This window comes from Debaryomyces fabryi, assembly GCF_001447935.2.
Source record: "Debaryomyces fabryi strain CBS 789 chromosome Unknown contig00105, whole genome shotgun sequence".
NCBI lineage: Eukaryota > Fungi > Ascomycota > Pichiomycetes > Serinales > Debaryomycetaceae > Debaryomyces > Debaryomyces fabryi.
In genome coordinates this window covers 1-20978 of record NW_015385531.1, presented here as the reverse complement: position 1 = coordinate 20978, position 20978 = coordinate 1, and the positions used below count along the sequence as shown (strand labels likewise).

General features: G+C 35.8%; 8 protein-coding genes across 8 annotated transcripts; 5 read left to right on the top strand and 3 right to left on the bottom strand.

Annotated features, from left to right (window-relative positions):
* Window positions 1-1164: 1164 nt before the first annotated feature.
* PFK26 (Pfk26p) lies at window positions 1165-3984 on the top strand (the record flags this gene model as incomplete). Its single annotated transcript, XM_015613008.1, has 1 exon — window positions 1165-3984. The coding sequence occupies one exon, from the start codon at window positions 1165-1167 to the stop codon at window positions 3982-3984; it is 2820 nt and encodes a 939-aa protein (XP_015466163.1).
* A 314-nt stretch (window positions 3985-4298) lies between these two features.
* Window positions 4299-7091, top strand: VAC7 (Vac7p; the record flags this gene model as incomplete). The annotated part of the gene is made up of 1 exon (XM_015613007.1): window positions 4299-7091. The coding sequence occupies one exon, from the start codon at window positions 4299-4301 to the stop codon at window positions 7089-7091; it is 2793 nt and encodes a 930-aa protein (XP_015466162.1).
* A 77-nt stretch (window positions 7092-7168) lies between these two features.
* On the bottom strand, window positions 7169-8749 carry AC631_04177 (uncharacterized protein; the record flags this gene model as incomplete). Its single annotated transcript, XM_015613006.1, has 1 exon — window positions 7169-8749. One exon carries the CDS (start codon window positions 8747-8749, stop codon window positions 7169-7171), a length of 1581 nt encoding a protein of 526 aa, XP_015466161.1.
* Window positions 8750-9242: 493 nt separating this feature from the next.
* AC631_04176 (glycoside hydrolase family 31 protein) lies at window positions 9243-12098 on the bottom strand (the record flags this gene model as incomplete). The annotated part of the gene is made up of 1 exon (XM_015613005.1): window positions 9243-12098. The coding sequence occupies one exon, from the start codon at window positions 12096-12098 to the stop codon at window positions 9243-9245; it is 2856 nt and encodes a 951-aa protein (XP_015466160.1).
* Window positions 12099-12931: 833 nt separating this feature from the next.
* On the bottom strand, window positions 12932-15946 carry AC631_04175 (uncharacterized protein; the record flags this gene model as incomplete). Its single annotated transcript, XM_015613004.1, has 1 exon — window positions 12932-15946. The coding sequence occupies one exon, from the start codon at window positions 15944-15946 to the stop codon at window positions 12932-12934; it is 3015 nt and encodes a 1004-aa protein (XP_015466159.1).
* An 819-nt stretch (window positions 15947-16765) lies between these two features.
* MEP2 (ammonium permease) lies at window positions 16766-18313 on the top strand (the record flags this gene model as incomplete). Its single annotated transcript, XM_015613003.1, has 1 exon — window positions 16766-18313. The coding sequence occupies one exon, from the start codon at window positions 16766-16768 to the stop codon at window positions 18311-18313; it is 1548 nt and encodes a 515-aa protein (XP_015466158.1).
* A 645-nt stretch (window positions 18314-18958) lies between these two features.
* AC631_04173 (uncharacterized protein) lies at window positions 18959-20326 on the top strand (the record flags this gene model as incomplete). Its single annotated transcript, XM_015613002.1, has 1 exon — window positions 18959-20326. The coding sequence occupies one exon, from the start codon at window positions 18959-18961 to the stop codon at window positions 20324-20326; it is 1368 nt and encodes a 455-aa protein (XP_015466157.1).
* Window positions 20327-20471: 145 nt separating this feature from the next.
* On the top strand, window positions 20472-20964 carry LEA1 (U2 snRNP complex subunit; the record flags this gene model as incomplete). Its single annotated transcript, XM_015613001.1, has 1 exon — window positions 20472-20964. A coding segment is annotated over one exon (493 nt), but the record flags the coding sequence as incomplete, so codon positions are not given.
* Between the last annotated feature and the right edge of the window lie 14 nt (window positions 20965-20978).

The window sequence follows — 20978 nt, the reverse complement described above, 5'->3', positions numbered from 1 at the left end:
TTCTCCCGTATAACTCGGAACTTTAATAACCTCTAGTAACTAAGGCTCTATTGTCTCAGAACGTCTTCCAACCATCTACACCCTTTTTCTTGGTTTCTACGTATTATAAGTGTCCAATATAGTACTTTTGTTTTATGTGCAGGCTTTCACTATATTGGGTGCAAATATATACCCTTTGTTATTATAATTTCCACACATAGCCATATGTGTTATGGAAGTGGTCACCACTTCTACGTTTATTCTTGCTAATGGGATTATACCAAGTTATCATTAGAAAACGTTTCGGAAAGTAATTCAATCAAATGTGTAGTACCGTATGCACAATGCCTAGTAAACAGATTGCGAGTCTACGATTTATAATTGTTCACCATGTTATAGCTATGTGCTGTCATGAGAGTCTTATCTTTGCTGTACTTTTATGCTTTTACGCATCGATGTCTTGAGCTATTTTAATTATCTTTGGAATTTTCTCAAATATTGTTAAAAATCTACAATTTGTTACACATGTGGAATTTTAATTTTTCACCTCATTACCATTTTTCTTGACAATCCCCTTTAATACTGAATTTCTCAATTGGCCCTTCAATTGCTACTTGTCGTCACGATCAGCCAGCAAAACACAAAGGGATCCACAGTAATACCTAGATCTACCTATTTACCTCTACAGCAATTACATATGCAAATTGCATATCATTCCTGTTTACCGGTTCCTGACATATTCTTGGTCATATCTGCGCCTACATGAAATTGTAAATTAGCCCCCAATTACATAGATTATGGATGGACCATGCACCTTGAGATAAACCGGAGATCTAAAATACCTCTTTTATGCCTAATTGTATCCACACCTCTTAATTGATCTCTTCTACAAGCGAATTAACATCCACATATCCCGCGTACCCCGAGTACCTTTTTCACCCACTTTCACCTCGTTACCGTTACTTCCACCTGTACTATGACTAATGGTTCCAGTAGCAATCTCGCCCGGACCATGTCATCGGTTTAGTGGATGACTCCAGTAAAAAGCAAATGACACAAAACCTGCCAAAGACTCCGAAGTTACATGCAGTACAGTAACATCAAATTCAGATTAGCCATAACGGAACCCTACTGACCATCATTGAAGTAATCATAGTGGTCAAGTTACATTAAACCGATATCAATATGTCATCACCTTTAAGTTCTTCTGCTAATGGATCGAAGTCGTTGGAGATCCCCAAGAAGCAGGAAAGAGGAAGACCGAAATCTAATTCAATTTCCAACGCCATGCTACATCGTCATCGGGAACGAGGAAATGAAAAGAAAGTTTCATTTTCTACGTTCCAGGATAGCTCCAGTCAGATATTCACACTGACTTCTAACTCTTCAAGTGACGACGATTACCATTATTATGGATCCAGCGAACTGTATCCTAATGACTCCCACGAAGGGATACCAGACAAAGGAAATCAACAAGATACATATATAAAGGAGAATAGTCGTACGCCCCCACAACACCATGACTTTTCGCCAGTACGCAAAAACTCGTTAAAGAAGTTATCATCGTATCCGGGAGAACGAATGGGGGTGTCCCAGTCGTTAGACTCTCAGTTAATAGATGATCGTAACACAGGTAGCTCACCGTTGCCGGAATTCAACAAAAGGCCATTGACAGACACTCCAATAGTATCGGGAGTTGCTTCTCCAGTGACACGGGATCAGTCTAGTGACTATGATGAAACAGATGAAGATGAAGAATCTAAGAATGAAGCTAAGCAGGAATCGCCAATGTTGAAGACTAAGAACATATCACACTTGAACTTGACAGACTTGAACGATAATATATTGAAAAAGGGCATAAAAGCTCCAAATCCACACTCAAGCAATAAGTCAGAGTCTATATCCCCCATGACGGTGAATGAACCGAAGAAAGGAGGAGATACCACACAAGCTGATGGAAACAAAAGAGACGATTTACAGACACTTAAAATTAATAAAGAAGAAACGGAAGATTTATTACAGGACGTTCCGTTGGATATGAAAAAACAATTTGAAAAGACCCCTTCAATAGAACATTTGAAAAATCTTTTGTTGACCAAACCTCCTCCACCTGCGCGTAAAACGTATACATTAAATATTCCTGGTCAGACATCATCAAAAACTTCTCCCGATGGCCACATTGCTTCTGTTGATGTGGGATCTAAATTAGTTATTGTGATGGTTGGGTTGCCTGCAAGAGGTAAATCGTACATTACGAATAAATTAACTAGATACCTTAATTGGCTTCAGCATGATTGCCGCGTTTTCAATGTTGGTAATACTAGAAGAAAAGATAAAGAAAATAATGCCGGACCTGAAACCAACCCCTTACCAGATACAAACACACCCAATAACGAGGCAAATACTCCTCCGTCACATTCCACCAAGACAACTCCAGCTACCCATAGTGCCGATTTCTTCAGTCCAGATAATAAAAGTACTAATGCAATCCGTGAAAAATGGGCAATGGACACTTTGGATCAATTGTTAAATTATGTTATTGATGGCTCTGGTTCCGTCGGAATTTTTGATGCCACCAATTCGACTAAAAAGAGAAGAATGAAAATTTTAAAGAAAATTAAGGAGAGATCAAAAGGAGAATTGAAAGTATTATTCTTGGAAAGTATTTGTTCTGATCCAGCAATTATTGAATCAAATATCAGATTAAAATTATCTGGCCCAGATTATCACTCAATGGATCCAGAGGTAGCATTAAAAGATTTCGTTGGTAGGTTGCACAATTATGAAAAGGCATATGAAACTATCGACGACGCAGAAGAAGCTATTCCAGGTTTCCAATATGTTAAGATGATTGATGTTGGTAAGAAGGTTGTCAGTTATAATGTTCAAGGATTTTTAGCATCCCAAACAATTTACTTCTTGTTGAATTTCAATTTGTGTGAAAGACAAATTTGGATCACAAGACATGGAGAAAGTGTGGATAATCTTTCTGGTAGAATTGGTGGTGATTCTAACTTAACTAAGAGAGGTGAAAATTTTGCCAGAACATTACTGAGATTCATGAACTTCCAGAGACAAGAATTTCGCAAACAGCAATTGGAAAGGTTTTCTACTAGGTTGGAATTGAGATATAACTCAATCTTTGACAAAGAAAAGAACGAAGAAACCAGAGTGGATAGCATACCATCTGAACCAAATTTTTGTGTGTGGACTTCCATGTTATACCGTGCAGTGGAGACAGGACAATTCTTTGACGAACAGTTATTCTCTATTAAGGAAATGAGAATGTTGAATGAGTTAGGTGGTGGTAAATTCGAAGGATTGACTTACAATGAAATCCAAAGTAGATATCCTAAGGAATTTCAAGCAAGATTGCATAATAAATTAAGTTATAGATATCCAGGCGTCGGAGGAGAGTCTTATTTGGATGTTTTGACCAGATTAAGACCACTAATCACAGAAATTGAAAGAACAACGGATCATTTGTTGATTATTTCTCATCGCGTGGTTTTAAGGATTTTGTTGGCATACTTTCTTAACCTTGACAAGTCGTCAATTGGCGAACTAGATGTTCCTCTTCACACATTGTATTGTTTGGAACTGAAACCATACGGAACTGATTACCGTATGTACGAATACGATGAAGGCTTAGACTGGTTCGTGAAAGTTGAACCAGAACACCAGAAGAACCTCAAGGAAGTAGGGGTTGCCTTCAAAGAAAGAAAATACTCAGTGGTTCCCACTGCCCCACCTTCCAGCTCCTCCAAAAAGTCGAGAGATAGAACATTCAGCAATAATACGACCCGTAATTCTATTAATGAATCCTTTGGCCTAAGACGAAGCTCCAGTTTTGGATCTAGACCTGTCGGAGGTTCCACCCATTCGTCATCGTACCACAATAATGATCAAGCAGCTGCTCAAGATCATAACTCAAGTAATGATCATATGCGCAATAGAATAAGCTCTAAAAAACTAGAGGATTTGAATAAATTAAGGAAACCTTAATAGCGACCTGCTGCCCAAATGTTACATCTTCAGTTCTTATGTATTTACTTTATAGTTCATCGATCTTGTGTAAGAGTCTTTAATTTGCATATTTTGTTAAAGATATATATCCTGCATAATAGATCATATTCCAGCATTCTTTTTTTTTTCTTATATTACAATAAGAATCGTAAACAACTGATAAAGAAACATATAGTCTATATATAAGGCAACAAAACGTCACGGAAGGATTGTAAGCAGTATCATTGGGTTTCGGTTTATATATATAGAATACTGCGAATAAGGAACATACTTCTCTATAATATATTAGCAATATGACGTCTGCCTTGCCGCAGAAGGACCAATCTAAGAATATAAAAAATTTGACTATAGATACCAATGACAAAGAACCAGAACAGGAACAGATAGCGGAAGATTTGGACGAAGCAAAAGAAAAGAATGTGAAGACGAAAGACAATTCAAGAAATAATAATGACAATATGTCGATTCAACCCACACCCACAGCAAGTTCAGGAAGTGATAGTGCTAACCCGCTGGGAGGATTTAAAGTTCCAAAGAAAAAAAATGGTACTGAAGGAAAACAGACAGGGAGTGGGAATGAAACAGGTAATACTTCACGAATAGTGTCTATTGATAATAGTAATTCAGTAGGTAGCACACCAAAACTCAATAAGAATATAATAACAAATTTGAATAAGTCATTAAAAGCCAAACAGAAAATCATCAGTTCAAAGGAACCTCACCCGAAAAATTCAACCATAATATCAGAAATTATTAATAATTCACCTAAAGCATCTTCCTTTCCAAATACTGAGAGCGAAAGCGAGAATAACTCTTACGCTGTACCGGGCAATGGAATTTCGAATCCTTCCAATAATCTTAGTAATTCGTCCAATATTAATATCAATGAGCAACCAAGCAAACAGAATGCCAATAAAGACAAAAGCAAACGAATAGCAAAACAAAACTCCACGAGAACGGACTTTTTTGCTGCTAAGTTGGCAAGTGCAGTAGATGACGTTGATACTTCGGATAGTGATGAAACGTTTGTTTACGAAAATAATGCTAATGACTATGATAATAACGTATCCCAAAATCCTAATAATAGAATGGCACTTCCAAACGAGACTGCATCCATTAACGGAAGCATTGTTAATGCTGGAGGTATTGCTACTACTTTAAATAGTCCTCCAATAATTGAAGAAAATTCAGATGGAGGTCATGCTCGAGCAGAATCTATACATTCAGTGCATTCGTCTAAAATACCCACTATAAGATCAACAAATAATTCGATTCCTCCAGCGGAAATTAATTCTCAGTCCGAACTGTTCAAGCCAAGACCTCTGCAACAAAGAACAGGGTCAAGTTATTCTATACCTCATTTGCCACCTGTCATACAAAATAATGAAGATAGATTACACCATCCGGATACTGCTTCTGGAAAAAATAACACAATAGCATCAACTCATTCTCCTGCAAGCCCTTATGCGTTTCCGAGTAAATCTCCCTCAAACCAAGGACTTGCAGGGACTGAAAGGTCTTATACTTACCGCAGAAGCAATAGTCAACAACCTAACACAGCTACAGCTAGTATAAATGATGGGTATAACGAAGATGGCTATTCTTACGATGAAGTTGACGATACAGATATAATTGATGATGATTATGCGGACGATGAATATTATTCATCCCACAGAGTTAACGATCCTTCCAATCCTTCCCAAAGTAATGCCTTGTCAGGATTTAACCCTCATGTTAATTCGAATGAGAATGTCAAGGAAGATGTAGGACATAACAACAAAAATATGAATAGTTCGATGACCAGCAAAAGTACATCAAAAAAGAATTTCAAATCGTCTAATTCATCCTCTAAGTTAAGATCAACAACTTCCAAACTTTTCGACAAAAAAGGGTCACAGCCAAGGCGTTATAGTATTATACCCGATGATATTGATATTGAGGATTTTGATGATGAATTGATTTATTACGATAATAACATTCGTTTTCCATATAACAACTCCAATCAAACAAATCTTACTAATGTTAATTTTAACGATTCGGCACCATCAATTAACCATAATCATAGAATTCCGCACTATAGATCTTTGAATCTAAATTTCCTGGGCAAAAGAAATAATAACCTTAAGAACAAAAGGTATTTATCAACTGGGCAACCTATTGAACCAAGCAATGATAATGATCCTAATACCCCACCGAACACTTCTCACACTAAGCAACTAAATAGTGATATTTTTCCATTTCCATACCCGGAACCACACCAAAAGTATTATTGTGATATAGATGAATATGAAGAGCCAACCCTGAATGGTGAATTCCAGGATGTGGAAGCACAGTTTCGCTCTCCAAACTCAAGAAATGTTTCAGGTCGCTCAAAACATCCTTATTTGTCAACAAGCAATGGCCATTTTTTATTACCTAGAAAGAAGTCCGGTCAAACACTCAAAAACCAAAGAGTAAACTATATTAAAAAATTTATCTATACACTAATAAGTATTAGCTGCATATTATCGGTCGGATTTATAATGGGTTTTGTACTTGCAACAACAAAAGAATTAACCAACGTATCAATCAGTAGTTTTGAAAATCCTATAGTTTCTCAAGATGAATTAGTCTTTAATGTTATTGTGGAAGCTTTCAACCCTGGATGGTTTGCTGTATCTATAGATGAAGTCGAATTAGATATATTTGCAAAAAGTGGTTATTTACCAGAGAGTATGAATAATATAGATGTTGATCTAGAAGGGCTAGAGACAAAAAACACTGTCGAGACGGTATTATTGGGGACAGTAACTAATCTTGAATCACCGATGATTTTCACAGGTGGCTTCTTCACGAGGGAGCTTATAAGTCAAAGTGGTGAAATTAAATTATTGAGACCTGGTAGAAATTTAACTAATTTGGAGTTTGATAAAAACAGAAATGAATCCGAGCCTGATAATTCTGACAAATGGGAAATAATTGCAAAGAACCCATTCGACTTGATAGTCAGGGGAATATTGAAGTATAATTTGCCAATGAGCAAAATGACTAAATCTGTCATTGTCAGTAAAGTAGGTTATATTGATCCAAATCAAGATACACTCTAATACAAGGACTCTTCAAATAGTATATAATTATTGAACTAAAATACTTATTGTTATGGATCTACTAAGAATATACACTCTTAACTTCTTAATATTTTATTATACAAGTCATCACTTCTGGTATGAATTCTTGGTTCCAATCTGACTTTGAACAATTTCGGCTCAAATGAAATAGCATTCGGATTCGAATTGTTCTTAAAAGGGTCCAATTCCATTAGAAATTTATTCGATGTTGGTCTTCGAATTTGAAAGGTTAAAATCATTCGACAAGTTAAAGTATATAGCTCTTTAAATGCCAAATGATTTCCAGAGCACATACGCGAGCCGGCTCCAAAAGAGAAATGGCTAATCTCATATTTAGATAATACTGAACCTGTTACTGGATCTAACCACCTTTCAGGTTTGAAACTCATAGGATCTTTATAAATGTTGGGATCATGGTTAGCAGCATAAGAGTTCATAAACAAGATTGTATTTTTGGGTATAATAGCATCTTTGTATGTGATGTCTTTGGTAGTAATACGGGGCAATCCTAAAGGTAACACAGTGAAATACCTAAGAGTTTCTTTAATCAACGCAATGACATAAGAACAATCCATTATAATGGCAGCATTATCCCAAGCAGTGCAAACGTTGTTTTTATTCCTAGACATAATTTCTTCAAATGCTTTTCGTTGGTAATTGTATCCACTAGTAGGCTGCGATAACTGACCCATTAGATGATTAAAATTTAAAGAGGTATTATCTAGTCCAGCACTAACCATCGTTAAGCAAATACTTTGAAGTTCAGCTGAGGTTAACTTCAGCGTTGATTCCATATTTTTTATAGCAACACCAACAAGACTGTTTGATGAATCTTCATCACCCTGAGAGATTTTTTCTTGCAACAGTTGGAATAATTTATTCATATAAATGTCCCTTCTACTCCTAAAATGCTGAGCCTGCACGCTTTTTCCAAATGGTAAGTATCTGAGTATTGGAATATAATCTTGTAAATTAGAAACAGGTGCTCTGAATTTCATGATGTTGCTTTCCACCTCAATAATCTCTTTTGCTAGAGTTGCTTCTGTATCATATACATCCAAATGTAATCCATATGTTAAATATATTGCACTTCTTAAAGAATATAATTGTGCGTAACGTAGCAAATCGATATCGGATATAATGGTTCTGGTGTATCTATAGTTATTGCAAGATGGGGGTCCAAACAATTCCCTATTATTTTGAATGATATTTTTAATGGTAAACTTAGTTTCATTATCAATTACACTTGATAAGTTATTAACACTTCTTTGATTTAGACTTTGAGATATAACTTTCTTCTTACGTTTATAGGAAGGACCCGAAGGAGTTGATCCAACTGTAAATCCTTGAGTTGCAGAAACAATTCCGTGGAAGATATACTGTACTGGTCTAGAATTATTAGAACAAGAATGCTTAGTCCATAAAATGTTAACGTCCTCAAATGAATTAACAACGAGTATTCTCTTGAATCCTAATCGAATTTGAAATATGCTAGCGTTATATTTGTTTGCCCATTGAATATATACTAATGCTGGATTATTGAGCACCTGGAATAAGTTGCCAACTATGGGATAGCCAGGAATAGAATAAATTCCCTTAATATTTGGCGCAACACCTATACTTAGTAAGACGTCCATAAATATGCATAATACGAAAATAGCAAGTATTATATTTAGAAAGTTAAGGATTTTATAGTTCCAAAAAGTAATTAGTAGTCTTAAGAGCTCAAAAATTGCGGAACCCATGGTTGCAAATACCATGGTAAACCAAACAACTTAAATATTCCCTCAATTAATATAACAAAAAGGTAAGAGTCACCAAGTTATAATGTTTGATAAAACATACTAGAGGAATTAAAAGTGTATGAAGAAGCAGAACAGCGTATTTGCAAAAAATATGTGAGTGATTTTTTGATTGAGCCGCATGGTTCCAAATGACCACAAATCAGATTTGGTCTTTATGTTTTATCAAATTACCTGCTACATTAGTTACATTGAGCTTGACGTGTAAAGAATTATATTGACTTCTAAGTAATTAAATTAATTTGAATCGCCGAGAATAAGAAATTTTTAAACAAATAATTGAATTCAAAAGGACGAATATAATAACTCACCGAGCAAACTTGAACTTCTACCATTCAAGTGTGAATTGCTTGTCAAAAGCTCCATCTTCAGTAAACTTATTCAAGTCAGTAACAAGCAATGTGTTATTTTCATATTTATATGTTGCATCTTTTCCATTAAAAGTGACCGACTCAGGTTTGTCATTTACTCCAAGGATTGTGATATTAGACAATGGCTGTGAAACTTTATAATCACCATATGGTGAAGATATTATACTTTTGTTTAAAGCCACAAAGTCAACGTGCAAGGAAGATTCAACATTCTGCGATTCACCATCATCAAGGTACAACTTTCCATTAGCACCGCCATCCTTGTCCAAAGCAACAATTAAGCCAAATGGGTTTCTTCTACTCTGTGCAATAGTATATCCTGGCTCTTGAGTTGGCAAAATATTACCACCTCTAACATGTAATGGTATATGCCCTAATGGTGCTTCTAATGTTTCATTCTTACCAGCTTCAAAATCAACCTGTTCATGAGTATACCAGTCGTAATATATTTCTGTTACTCCGCTACCTGGGAACACACCTTTAACACTATTAACTCCTGGTTCTAAAACAGGTGTAACTAACAAGGCATCACCGACAAAGAATTGGTTATCAACACCGCTTAGATTACGTTGGTTTGGAAATTCCCAAGATAAGGCACGTAAAACTGGTAATCCGCTTTCATGTGATTCATGAAGTAAGGTATAGTAATAAGGCAATAATAAGTAGCGGATATCCATACTAGTTTTTGCAGCTTCAGTAACACTTGACCAGACATAAGGCTCCTGAGATATAGCGCCTAGTGTATTGTGGTTTCTGTAGAAAGGAAAGAACGATCCTAATTGCATCCACCTTGAGCATAATTCAGAATCAGTATTACTATTGAAACCGCAAACGTCAACACCAAAGAATGGAATACCAGACATTCCCATACTTAATGCTTGTGGAATAGAGAAATACATCCAGGCCCAGTCAGCGGTGTTATCACCTCCCCAATGAGCTGCATGTTTTCCAGAACCAGCGAAAGTGGCTCTAGAAAGGATGAAAGGTCTTTTGTTAGGAATAGCTTCCAATAAGGCATTATATGTAGCGTTTACTTCCATATAGCCATATAAGTTATGAACATCATATTCAATCGTGCCATCATGGTGGGTTGCATTAGGAGAAATAGCATGCGTTGCTAAATCATGTTCACCTTGAGCATTGTTAATTGCATAGGGTGGATAATTGATATTACCTTTTCCTGGAGCAAGTGTGTTAAGAGAATCTGAGATAGGTGTTGAAGACGACGCAACTGAAGATGTTGAAGAAACAGATTGTTGAATGGATGAATATTCGGAGGCGTTACTTTGCTCAAACCCTTTTGGATAAGTGTCAGAGACATCACCGTATTCAAAATTAGGTATTGCAGGGTTCTGAAGATAACCTTCAGAACCGCAAGATCCTACGCAGAAACTAGAAGCCTCATTCATATCACACCAGAGACCATCAAATTGAACCTTATTATAAAAATCCTTTATCGTCTGAGTCCAAAATTCTTGACTTTTTGGGGCAAAGAAATCTGGAAATGCGGTGAATCCAGGCCAAACAGAACCAATGTATAATGAACCATCGGGATTTTTTAAGAATGAATCTGATTCGTTACCGTTGTGAAAAATTTCATAAATATCGCTGGCATTATTTGGGTTTGGAACATATATTCCCGCATCAAACATTGGTATATAATGCTGATCGGTTTCATGTATGTCATCAATGAACTTCTTAAATTTATCTAATGGATATCTATGAGGATCTGTAGTAAAATCTTTGTATCCATCCATGTAATCAATATCAGACCAGATTGTCTCTAATGGAATATCAAATTTCTTGAAATTTGCGACAACATTTTCTAAATCTTCAATGGTATCATATCCCCATCTACATTGATGGTAACCAAGGGCCCAATATGGTTGGAGTGCTGGTAAACCAATTTCGTGAACATATTGCTTTATAACATCTTTTGGTTCTGGACCACTAAAGAAATATAAATCAATAACTCCGCTTAATGCCCTCCATGTCAATGCCTCCTCTTCAACGATGACTTCTTGGATTGCTGAAGTTCTCCAGTACACACTATGTGCTGTGTTTGAATCATATCTTTGATCCATGTAGACTGGATGAACTCCATATATATTACCGTCAATTGGGTCTCCAACATCATTAGCGAACAAAGTCTTAACTACACCTGGTTCATTTATCGATCCATGAATTGATTCCCCAAGACCAGTAATGACATGATCCTTAGGTAAGGTTGTGTTGAATTGGATAAATTGATTAGAGTACACTAATGGATTGCCAATTGTTGAAAATAAAACTTCACTAGTGCATGATCTAATCACTTCAAAACCAAAGTTCTTCTCTTGATATCTAAATACCAAATCCGATGTATCAATGGTAATATTACTAGACTCAACACTAGGTTTTGCAACAAGTTCTTCCGGTAACACAAAAACATCTGTCAAATTGGCTGGTTCAATATTGACATGTAAACGAGAATCTGCTTGATATTCGACTAATAAGTTCAAATAATCAAAGTCATAGCCGTATATATCAGTAGCTTCATTTAACTTCAAAACACCCTTGAGACCATGGGCTGTTTGGGAAACATTAACTAAATCATAACCTTTCGCAATTGCATTAGCATCCACTGCGCTATCATTTAAAATATTCGGTGTTTGTGCAACACCCCATGTCATTTCATCCAGAATGGTAGCTCTCGAGGATTCATCGAAGGTCGATGAAGCTTTATTCAGATGAGATCCTGAAGCAATAGGTTTCCCATGGACAGAAGTGAGAAGCCCCAAGCATACAAAATTAACAAAGTTTAGTAAATGCATTGGAATTTACTTTTTTATTTACTTACAATTTGAAGCAATTCAAAGCCAGTATACCCTTCTTATATAGTTTTTCCGCTAAAGTTACATTTCTATTACTAGTTTCAGTTCGGAACTTTCTCCTGAATCTTGAGGAGATTTATTTGCAATTTTGCAATGCAGCATTTCTAAGACGCACAGTCAATCACGGATAAACTTTATTGGATGAAATCCCTATTTTCCACTAATTCTATTGTATGTGATTTGTAACATATAATTGTTGCAGCAAAGGGCACCATTGTTTACCCCAAAAAATGACTTGTGCAACTTCCTTCCTCGGCGAAATGTGGAGACAGTTGTTGCTGTCGATCTTGAGAAAATTTTTCCGATTAATAGGGAAAACCAAAAGATTATATGATATTAGTTGATTTCTATTGTATCATGCTTGTCAATAGATTATTCTCCAGAAAAATAGAAAGTGAAATATTTTATAGTAAGCAAATATATTATACTGGAATATGACGAAGTGTCGTACTGTAGCTATTGTCCTTTAAAATGAGATACCTTAAAAGTAATTTCGACGTAATAATCGCTGTATTGATCGGGCCATTTCACAAATTCGGTTCAATTCTTAACCAATTCGTTTACTGAATTGCTGATGTTATGTGTCTTATATGCAGCAAAATACCACTAACCTAATACCCGACGCACAATAGAATGCATCAAACAGTTGCTAGCTCATATATTTTTTAGTGGACATACGGAGAATCTAGCGACATGCTTAGCGAATAATTACAAGATAATATTCATAAAACAAACATAATAATAATACTAAAGATATACAAGGATATTACAACTTAACTATGACCACTGTAGCTTCCTGTAATTAAATTCTTAACACAGGGGATTGGTTCATTTCTGTAATTCAAGATATTAGGTTGATGAGGAGGATCGTGAATAGAGAACTTAACTTGTATTCCTGATTCATGTTCTGAGCCGATGCCATTTGTAGCAAATCTAGCAATCAATTTTTCTTCTAAGTTGCTAGTAGATAAATTCAAGGGTTGGGTGTATCTCCAAGTAATTCTGTTTTTGTCTTTGTTGAACGAACCCTGGGGTCTTGATGAAGCATTCAAAGTTTCGCATGACGAATCTAATGCCACCGATATTACCAAGTTGTTAATAACTAGACTGCTTGAGTAATTTGGATTTAATTTTAAGCTTATCATTAATGATGATTGATGAGACTCAAACTTCCAAATTTGCAGAATCAAAATAGGAACTTCTTCAAAAGTGATATTCTTCAAATATTTCATCCCACCCAAGGTCTTTGATACAATTAATTCAGGGTTAATGTTAAATTCTTCATTACTTAATTTCTCAATATATGTGTTATTCAAAATAATTTTATCGAATTGGTTAGGAATTCTAATGAGAATAGGCTCAATTTGTTCATCTATTTGTTTTTTGTAGTTAAATGCAATCTCCCCTATTATTTGAGATTTCACTAATTGATCGTTTTTAATATTAACATTTATAACTTCGGCGATGGACGAATTCAATCCATTGGATTCAACATAATTAGAAGAATCAAAGTGTTTGAAATAATCACTGTTTCTCAATAAAGAATTACCTGTATCCTGACTAACCAATGTAGGTTGCTGAATAACTGAGGCTCTAGCATTAGGCAAATTATGGAACATTTGTGAATGAATATCCCTTCTATTCGTTCTAGAGTCGGTAGAATTGCTAGGAACAGACACTAAGCTTGGGGCATCCTTAGGTGAAGAGGTATTTTGGTTTCGAAGAGAAGATTCACGATGAAGAACCTTTCTTGCTTTGGGTGGAGGTGGCGGTAAACCGCTACCTTTTTGCTGCAGCAGTTCTGAATATTGTTGACTCTCTTGTTTGAGTTCTTGTTGGTTTTGCTGCTGAGGTATAAACTGTTGAAATTCTTGATTTTCCAGATGACCTTGATTTTGCAATGAGGGTTGCTGATATTGTTGGGAATCTTGATATTGTGATTTCTCTTGAGGGTATTCATATGAGTTTTGTTGTTGCTCATGTTGCTCATGTTGCTGTTGAAACTGTTGTGGCAATGTTTGCTCTTGTTGTGGCTGTTTTTGTTGTTGATGGTGACCATACATATTACCTACAGCAGCACCAGCACCAGCAATACCCGCACCTGAAGCAACGGCAGCATTTCTCAAGAAATGGTTATCAACATTAGATCCAGCATTATCATTGACATTAAGCTCACCTACCTTATCTTCAAAAATGTTTTCTTGCTGTTTTGGTGTCATAGAATTTTCCTCGTCTCCAGCTTCAAAGCTATATTTGCCAGCACTACTTTGACTTAACCTTCCCGTATGTCTCTCATTACCATGTTGGCCGACTCCAAGTAATCCTGATTGCTCTTGTTGCTGACTTTGGGTATCAGATTCATTAGGGAAGCTGCCCACAATTGGTGAACCATTTTCTGGACCACCTAAGGAGTGTCTTTGCAACATTGATAATCTGTTTCCTTTATTATTTGGATCCTCAAATTCATCATCAGAAGTCTCAGAATCATACTTAACTACATTTGGAGAATCGACAACTTGATTGTTATCAGAAATAGGTTTAGGAGTGAGTGGAGCAGCATTCAAAGAAGCAAGTTGTGGTTGTTGTACCTGCTGCTTTTGAATTTGCTCATGTGGAACCTGTTGCTGAGGAATCAGTTGATGTTGCGATCTTGGATCACCTCTTTGCTGTTGGACTGGTTGTTGTTGTAACGGTCCTTCTTGATACTGTTCCGAACTAGACGGTTGTACAGCTTGCAGCTCTAATTCGGAAGGTCTTCTTGAATCTCTTACTGAAGTGGTTCTGTTCACATTATTTTGAGCTAAGTGATCAATTGAATCAGTTGACTTATTTAATCTTGGGTTAGTGTTGACAGATGATGTAACAGATTCAGTTTCCGGAATTGTACCACCTCCTAAACCGCTTGTACGCTTCAGCTTGTTTTTACGACCAAAGATAGATCCCATTTTCGATTTCAACTTTGATGGTTTCTTCAGGTTTGTGCTAGCAGACCCCAACGTTGCAGATGAGTTCATGGAATTCAAATCACTATGACTTACCTGTCTCGATTGTCTTGAATTAGTTTTCGAGACAGAAGCAGTACCTGCAGCTGAGGATCCAGGAGCAGTCGTCACAAAATCCTTCTTCTGCAATACATATTCCAAATAATTAGCCATTTCTGTATCAATTTTATATCCGTTCAAGACATAATTAACTGAATTCTCGTTATTCGACAAGTTCTTGGAGTACTTGGTATTCAATCCATTCAACAAACTGTAACTGACATCAAATAATAATTGGGTTTCAAACTTTTTGAAATTTTCAAAATTATCAAAAATTTGTGGCGCCTTCATATTCCATTGCATCTCAGCATTGCTGCTATTATGTGATAAATCACTGCTTATCTCTTGTAACTCTTGCGAATTCACTAATAACTCGGAATAACGAACGTCTTTCTGAAATACGTCCTTTAATGGTCCAATTGCCTCTAACTTCAAGTTTTTGAATAAAGTTTCATTAGAATGAATCTCAACCTGTATTGAACTCAATAAACAATTCCAAACTTTATGAAAGCCTTCATATTCTTTGTTTTGCTGCTGTCCGAAGATTTTTGATCCATTCTGTAATAACTGATTGAGTGCCTGGTTGTTGCGTTGCAACAATTGAGTATATTCATTGAAGAATCCCAATAGGTTTTTCTCAAGCAAGCCCTGCGTAGCATTGATACTTGAAGGAATAATTGCCGCTGCCTCCTGCGGTGTTTTTGATGTTAAAATGGACGTCCCATAAGAATATTGCGATTCTGCCATTCTTGTTTCTAATTTGCTTATAAATTGCAAGGTTATATCGCTATTCGTATTCGTTTTCCGTATAACCCGTTGTGATATAGATTCCACCATTCCCTTGCGACATTTAATGATATGTCGCGTTTCAGTGCGACATACGAATTACATTAAGCGACATTATACGACATGCGACATTTGTTGAAATCTCTTCCTCGGCAAACAATCAACTATTACACAAAACCGCTGGCACCTAGCCTCATCCTATATGACATATCAAGTCATTATACCGAATATAGGATGAAATTTTTGTTCGGTCCATATCACCAATAGAGAATAATAATCTTATGAATATCATAAGACTCTAGTTCGTAAATTGGTTTTCTTGATTTCTGCAAAACGTATAATAGCTGCTGCAGAGATAAGAAGACAAAAAATATTGGTCTATTGTGTAAAGCAACAACCAATAAATACGAACAAGAAAATCATAAGGGTACTTGTCGTCAAGGCGAACAGATTTCATTCGTTGGTTGGACTCGACGAACAATGATAAGCGTTTACGGTTAAACGATTCAATTCTACTTCTCTTATCAGTAAAGAAACCTTCTTTCGTAATATTGCACGTGATCTATATTCTTATCAGAGATCGATCGAAGGTAGATGATTGGCTAGTGCTGATAGAGATATTATCATGAGCTGCAAGACGTGCTTTAGTTTGATAAGTCTTGATAGTAGAATGTACTATATATATAGGGATACTGGAAGACATTAAGTAAAAAAATGGTGGGACTTTTATAATTGTAAAGCAATTTTTCCTTAAAATATTAATTACTGCAAAATAGAAAAATGGCAAACGATGGTTTTACAGGGACAGGTCCCGGAGGAGATATAATGAAGGTGGATTTAAATAAACAGTTTGACAAAGCAGATATGGTTTGGATTGGAGTATCAGCCGCATTAGTGTGGATTATGGTTCCAGGTGTTGGTTTGCTTTATTCTGGTTTATCAAGAAAGAAGCATGCATTATCATTATTATGGGCGTCACTTATGGCAACTTGTTTGACTGCATTTCAATGGTTCTTCTGGGGGTACTCATTAGTGTTTACACAAAGTGACTCCGTAATTTTGGGTAACTTGAACTATTTTTCTTTGAAAAATGTGTTCGGAGCCCCAAGTGTGGTTTCAAGTGTTCCAGATATTTTATTCTGTCTTTACCAAGGTATGTTCGCTGCAGTAACAGCCATTTTGATGGTCGGTGCTGGATGTGAGAGAGCAAGATTAGGGCCAATGATGGTCTTCTTATTCTGTTGGTTAACTGTTGTTTACTGCCCAATTGCATACTGGACTTGGGGTGGTAACGGATGGTTATTCAACTTAGGAGCATTAGACTTCGCTGGTGGTGGACCAGTCCACGAAAATTCTGGTTTTGCAGCTTTGGCTTATTCTTTAATTTTAGGTAAGAGACATGACCCATTAACTACTGGAAAAGTTCCTAAATATAAGCCACATTCTGTCACATCTGTTGTGTTGGGAACTGTGTTTTTATGGTTCGGTTGGTTTGGATTCAATGGTGGTTCAACAGGTAACGCATCTATCCGTTCTTGGTACGCTTGTGTCAACACTAATATTGCTGCTGCATGTGGTGGTTTAACTTGGATGTTTGTCGATTGGTTCAGAACAGGAGGAAAATGGTCTACTGTTGGATTATGTACCGGTGCTATTGCCGGTTTAGTTGGTATTACTCCAGCTGCTGGTTTTGTTCCAGTTTACACTTCTATTGTCTTTGGTGTTGTTCCAGCTATTGTCTGTAACTTTGCTGTTGACTTGAAATCTATCTTACAAATTGACGATGGTATGGATGTGTTTGCTTTGCACGGTGTTGGTGGTATTTGTGGCTCAATCTTAACCGGTCTCTTCGCTGCTGACTATATTGCTGCTGCTGATGGTTCCGTTGCTGCTGACCCATCAGCGGCTATTGCTGGTGGTTGGATGAACCATAACTACAAACAATTAGGATACCAACTTGCAGGCTCATGTTCAGTTGGTCTCTGGAGTTTCACTCTTACTTCCATCTTGTTATTAATTATGGACAGAATTCCTCAGTTGAGAATAAGATTACATGCTGATGAGGAAATCATGGGTACTGATGTTGCAGAAATTGGTGAATTTACTTACTACGATGATGAAATGGGACAAAGCAACACCATGGGTATGAGCGATAACTTACCATATGTTATAGAACCAATCAGATCTACTGATCAAAAGAAAGCGCAATTACAAGCTGCTGCTGGTACCAGGGATGATCCAGAAGTTCATATGGGCACCACCGCAGATGGACAAGGTTTTGTTAGCCCTGACGATGGAAGTGGCACAAGTAATGCTACTAAGGAATAATCTTTAATTCGAACCCGTGTATTTATTTAGATATAAACGTTTAATTTTCAAACTTTAATTTTCTACTGTAATACTAACGATATTCAATTTCAATAAGACGTTAGCTTTGATTCTTATATGCTTCTTATTGCAATAATCTTAAATGCGAAACATACTAAATATGTATACGGGAATCAAGTAAAAACATTCGATTTCTAGAATACGCTTTGACATCAAATTTATAGCTCCAATCACCACAATGGTGAAGTAAATTGAATAACCCACAAAGCTTAAGTAGAATCAAGATTCAAATGTATACATATGTTCTTCAATACGTGTTAACCGAACTATTCTATAGCTCGTATTTTTAACCCGTGCGCTTATCAACAGATAAGAAAATCAAATGTGACTATCAATAACAAAAGAGTAACAATTCAATTTACACATAATTATTCTATTACACTAGATATCATAGTCAAAGAATAGGAAGAGCAACAAAATACAAAGGAATTATAAGGCAGGTAGTTATAAGTGATATATTTTAGATTTGAGTACATAATGATTACAAACGCATCAATTGTTCCGGGTGAAGGACTTGGAAACTCGATAAAACTTGGTAGCCTGATGTATTCAATCATTAATCTGTTAGATAGATTTAACTATAGGATGAAAATATCTTATTCCGAAAAGCATTATTTAGAAACTCCTATTACAGTCACAGTCGCAGACATAGGACTTAGGTTGGTATTCGAGAATTCTGACAAGCAAGAGCTTGTTTTAATCGAAGTGATTGACTTCAAGAGCTTGAAGTTGAGTTACAATGGAATAAATTTAAATGATATAACGGAAAACGTGGAGGATACGTATGAAAATGAAGCACAGGAGAATTCGGAACAAAGGACGAATACCACACTCCCAAATTTAAAGCAAATATATAACCAAACATTTGGTCCCACATATCCTGGAAAATTGTCAAAAAGTTCAGATTACTACACTTTGTCTTACCCTGGGATTTCATTCAAATTCAAGATAAATCTGAATGAGTTGATTAACAAATTGAAAGGATTAGGCGCAGAGGTGAATGATAATACTATTTTATCCAAGTTATTGAACTGGGATAAAAATAGTGACATTGCATGTGAATCACTTTCAATTTTCCTGGGCTCATCATGGGAGAACTTCTATGAAACGTTTAAAAGTAACATTCTGAAACCTAAGCAAATAACCAAAGAGAAAAATAAGGCATCATCATCTGCTGTTCATATTTCTAAATTATTGGTGAATTTAAAGTTAGGAATGATCAAATTAATATTTGGGGCTACTTCTGATAAGAATCAACCAAAGGAATATGTAATTAAAATCGGCGAGACAACGCAGCAAGAAGTATCAAACATATTAGGCTCTCCTGATGATTATTTTAACAAGTTTGATTCCAGATTATTAATTCACAATCATTTATCAAAGTCATTTAAAATCGATTTGAATGATAACTCGATTTATAAGTTTCACAATTATTTCAGATATGGGCTTGATTTTCTATATGATCTCAATTCAATCAAGTCGAAATCTACAGGAGTTCTAAAAAAACTCATTATCCATAATGGTGGCATAACTGAAAGTTTAGATTTCATGAAATGGAATAAATGTAACTGGGAAATAGTAGCTGGTCAGGACTGCAATGCTGCACATCCGTTTGGATTAAAAAATGATGTTTCAATCAATTCATCTATGTATTTCAAAGATATCCCAGCTGAATTCTTTAACCAAATTGAAGGAAGTACTAACTTAAGGCCTGTTTTATTGAATAGAAACGAAACTGAATTCATTGATAATGATTTAGATATTATCAATCCTGATGAAATTCGTGAGGACAATAATGCAGCTCTTGAAAAGCATCAGTCAAGAGAATCTACAATTTCTGGTGAAACTTGCAAAACAAAAACTTGGGGCCAATCTAAATTATATGGATCCAATAGATGCATTTGGGAAGTAGTTGAAAGTAATGGATGTATAACAAGTGTTACAATTTTTTAAGCATATATAAGTCTTCTATTTCATATTTTTTCTTGATTTTTTTGATAACCAGAAATGTGCGCTTTTTTATTTAGAAAAATTGTACAGACGAATACAATTTAACAAAACATTCAATATATTCAGCTAACATATATAACATATTAATATGAGATTAACGTCACAAGTGCTATCTGATGCACCGACAATAATAAACCCCGAGAAACAAGTAACGCTTCTGCTCAGAAGCTTGAAAATTCCTTATCTTGAAAATTTAGGTATTACAAAGGATACGTATGAAGTAATAGACTTAACCGATAATGAATTGATTGAACTATCCAACTTTCCTAGACTTAAGCACTTGAAGGTGTTATTGGTCGGAAACAATAATATCACTAGTATTAGCGATGATAAATTGTCAATGAACATACCTCATCTACAAACAATATCTTTGATAAACAACAATATAAGCAAGTTTCTGGATATTCGCATGTTGTCCAATTTCAAGAACTTATCTGATATAACACTTATTGGAAATCCTATAGCAGATTTCCCTAATTATAAGTATTTTATGATTTGGTTAATTCCAACGTTGAAGGTATTGGATTTTTCCAAAGTTAAACAGAAGGATTTAATAAAAGCAAGAGAATTATTCGGCGAAAGTATAAAGGACCCA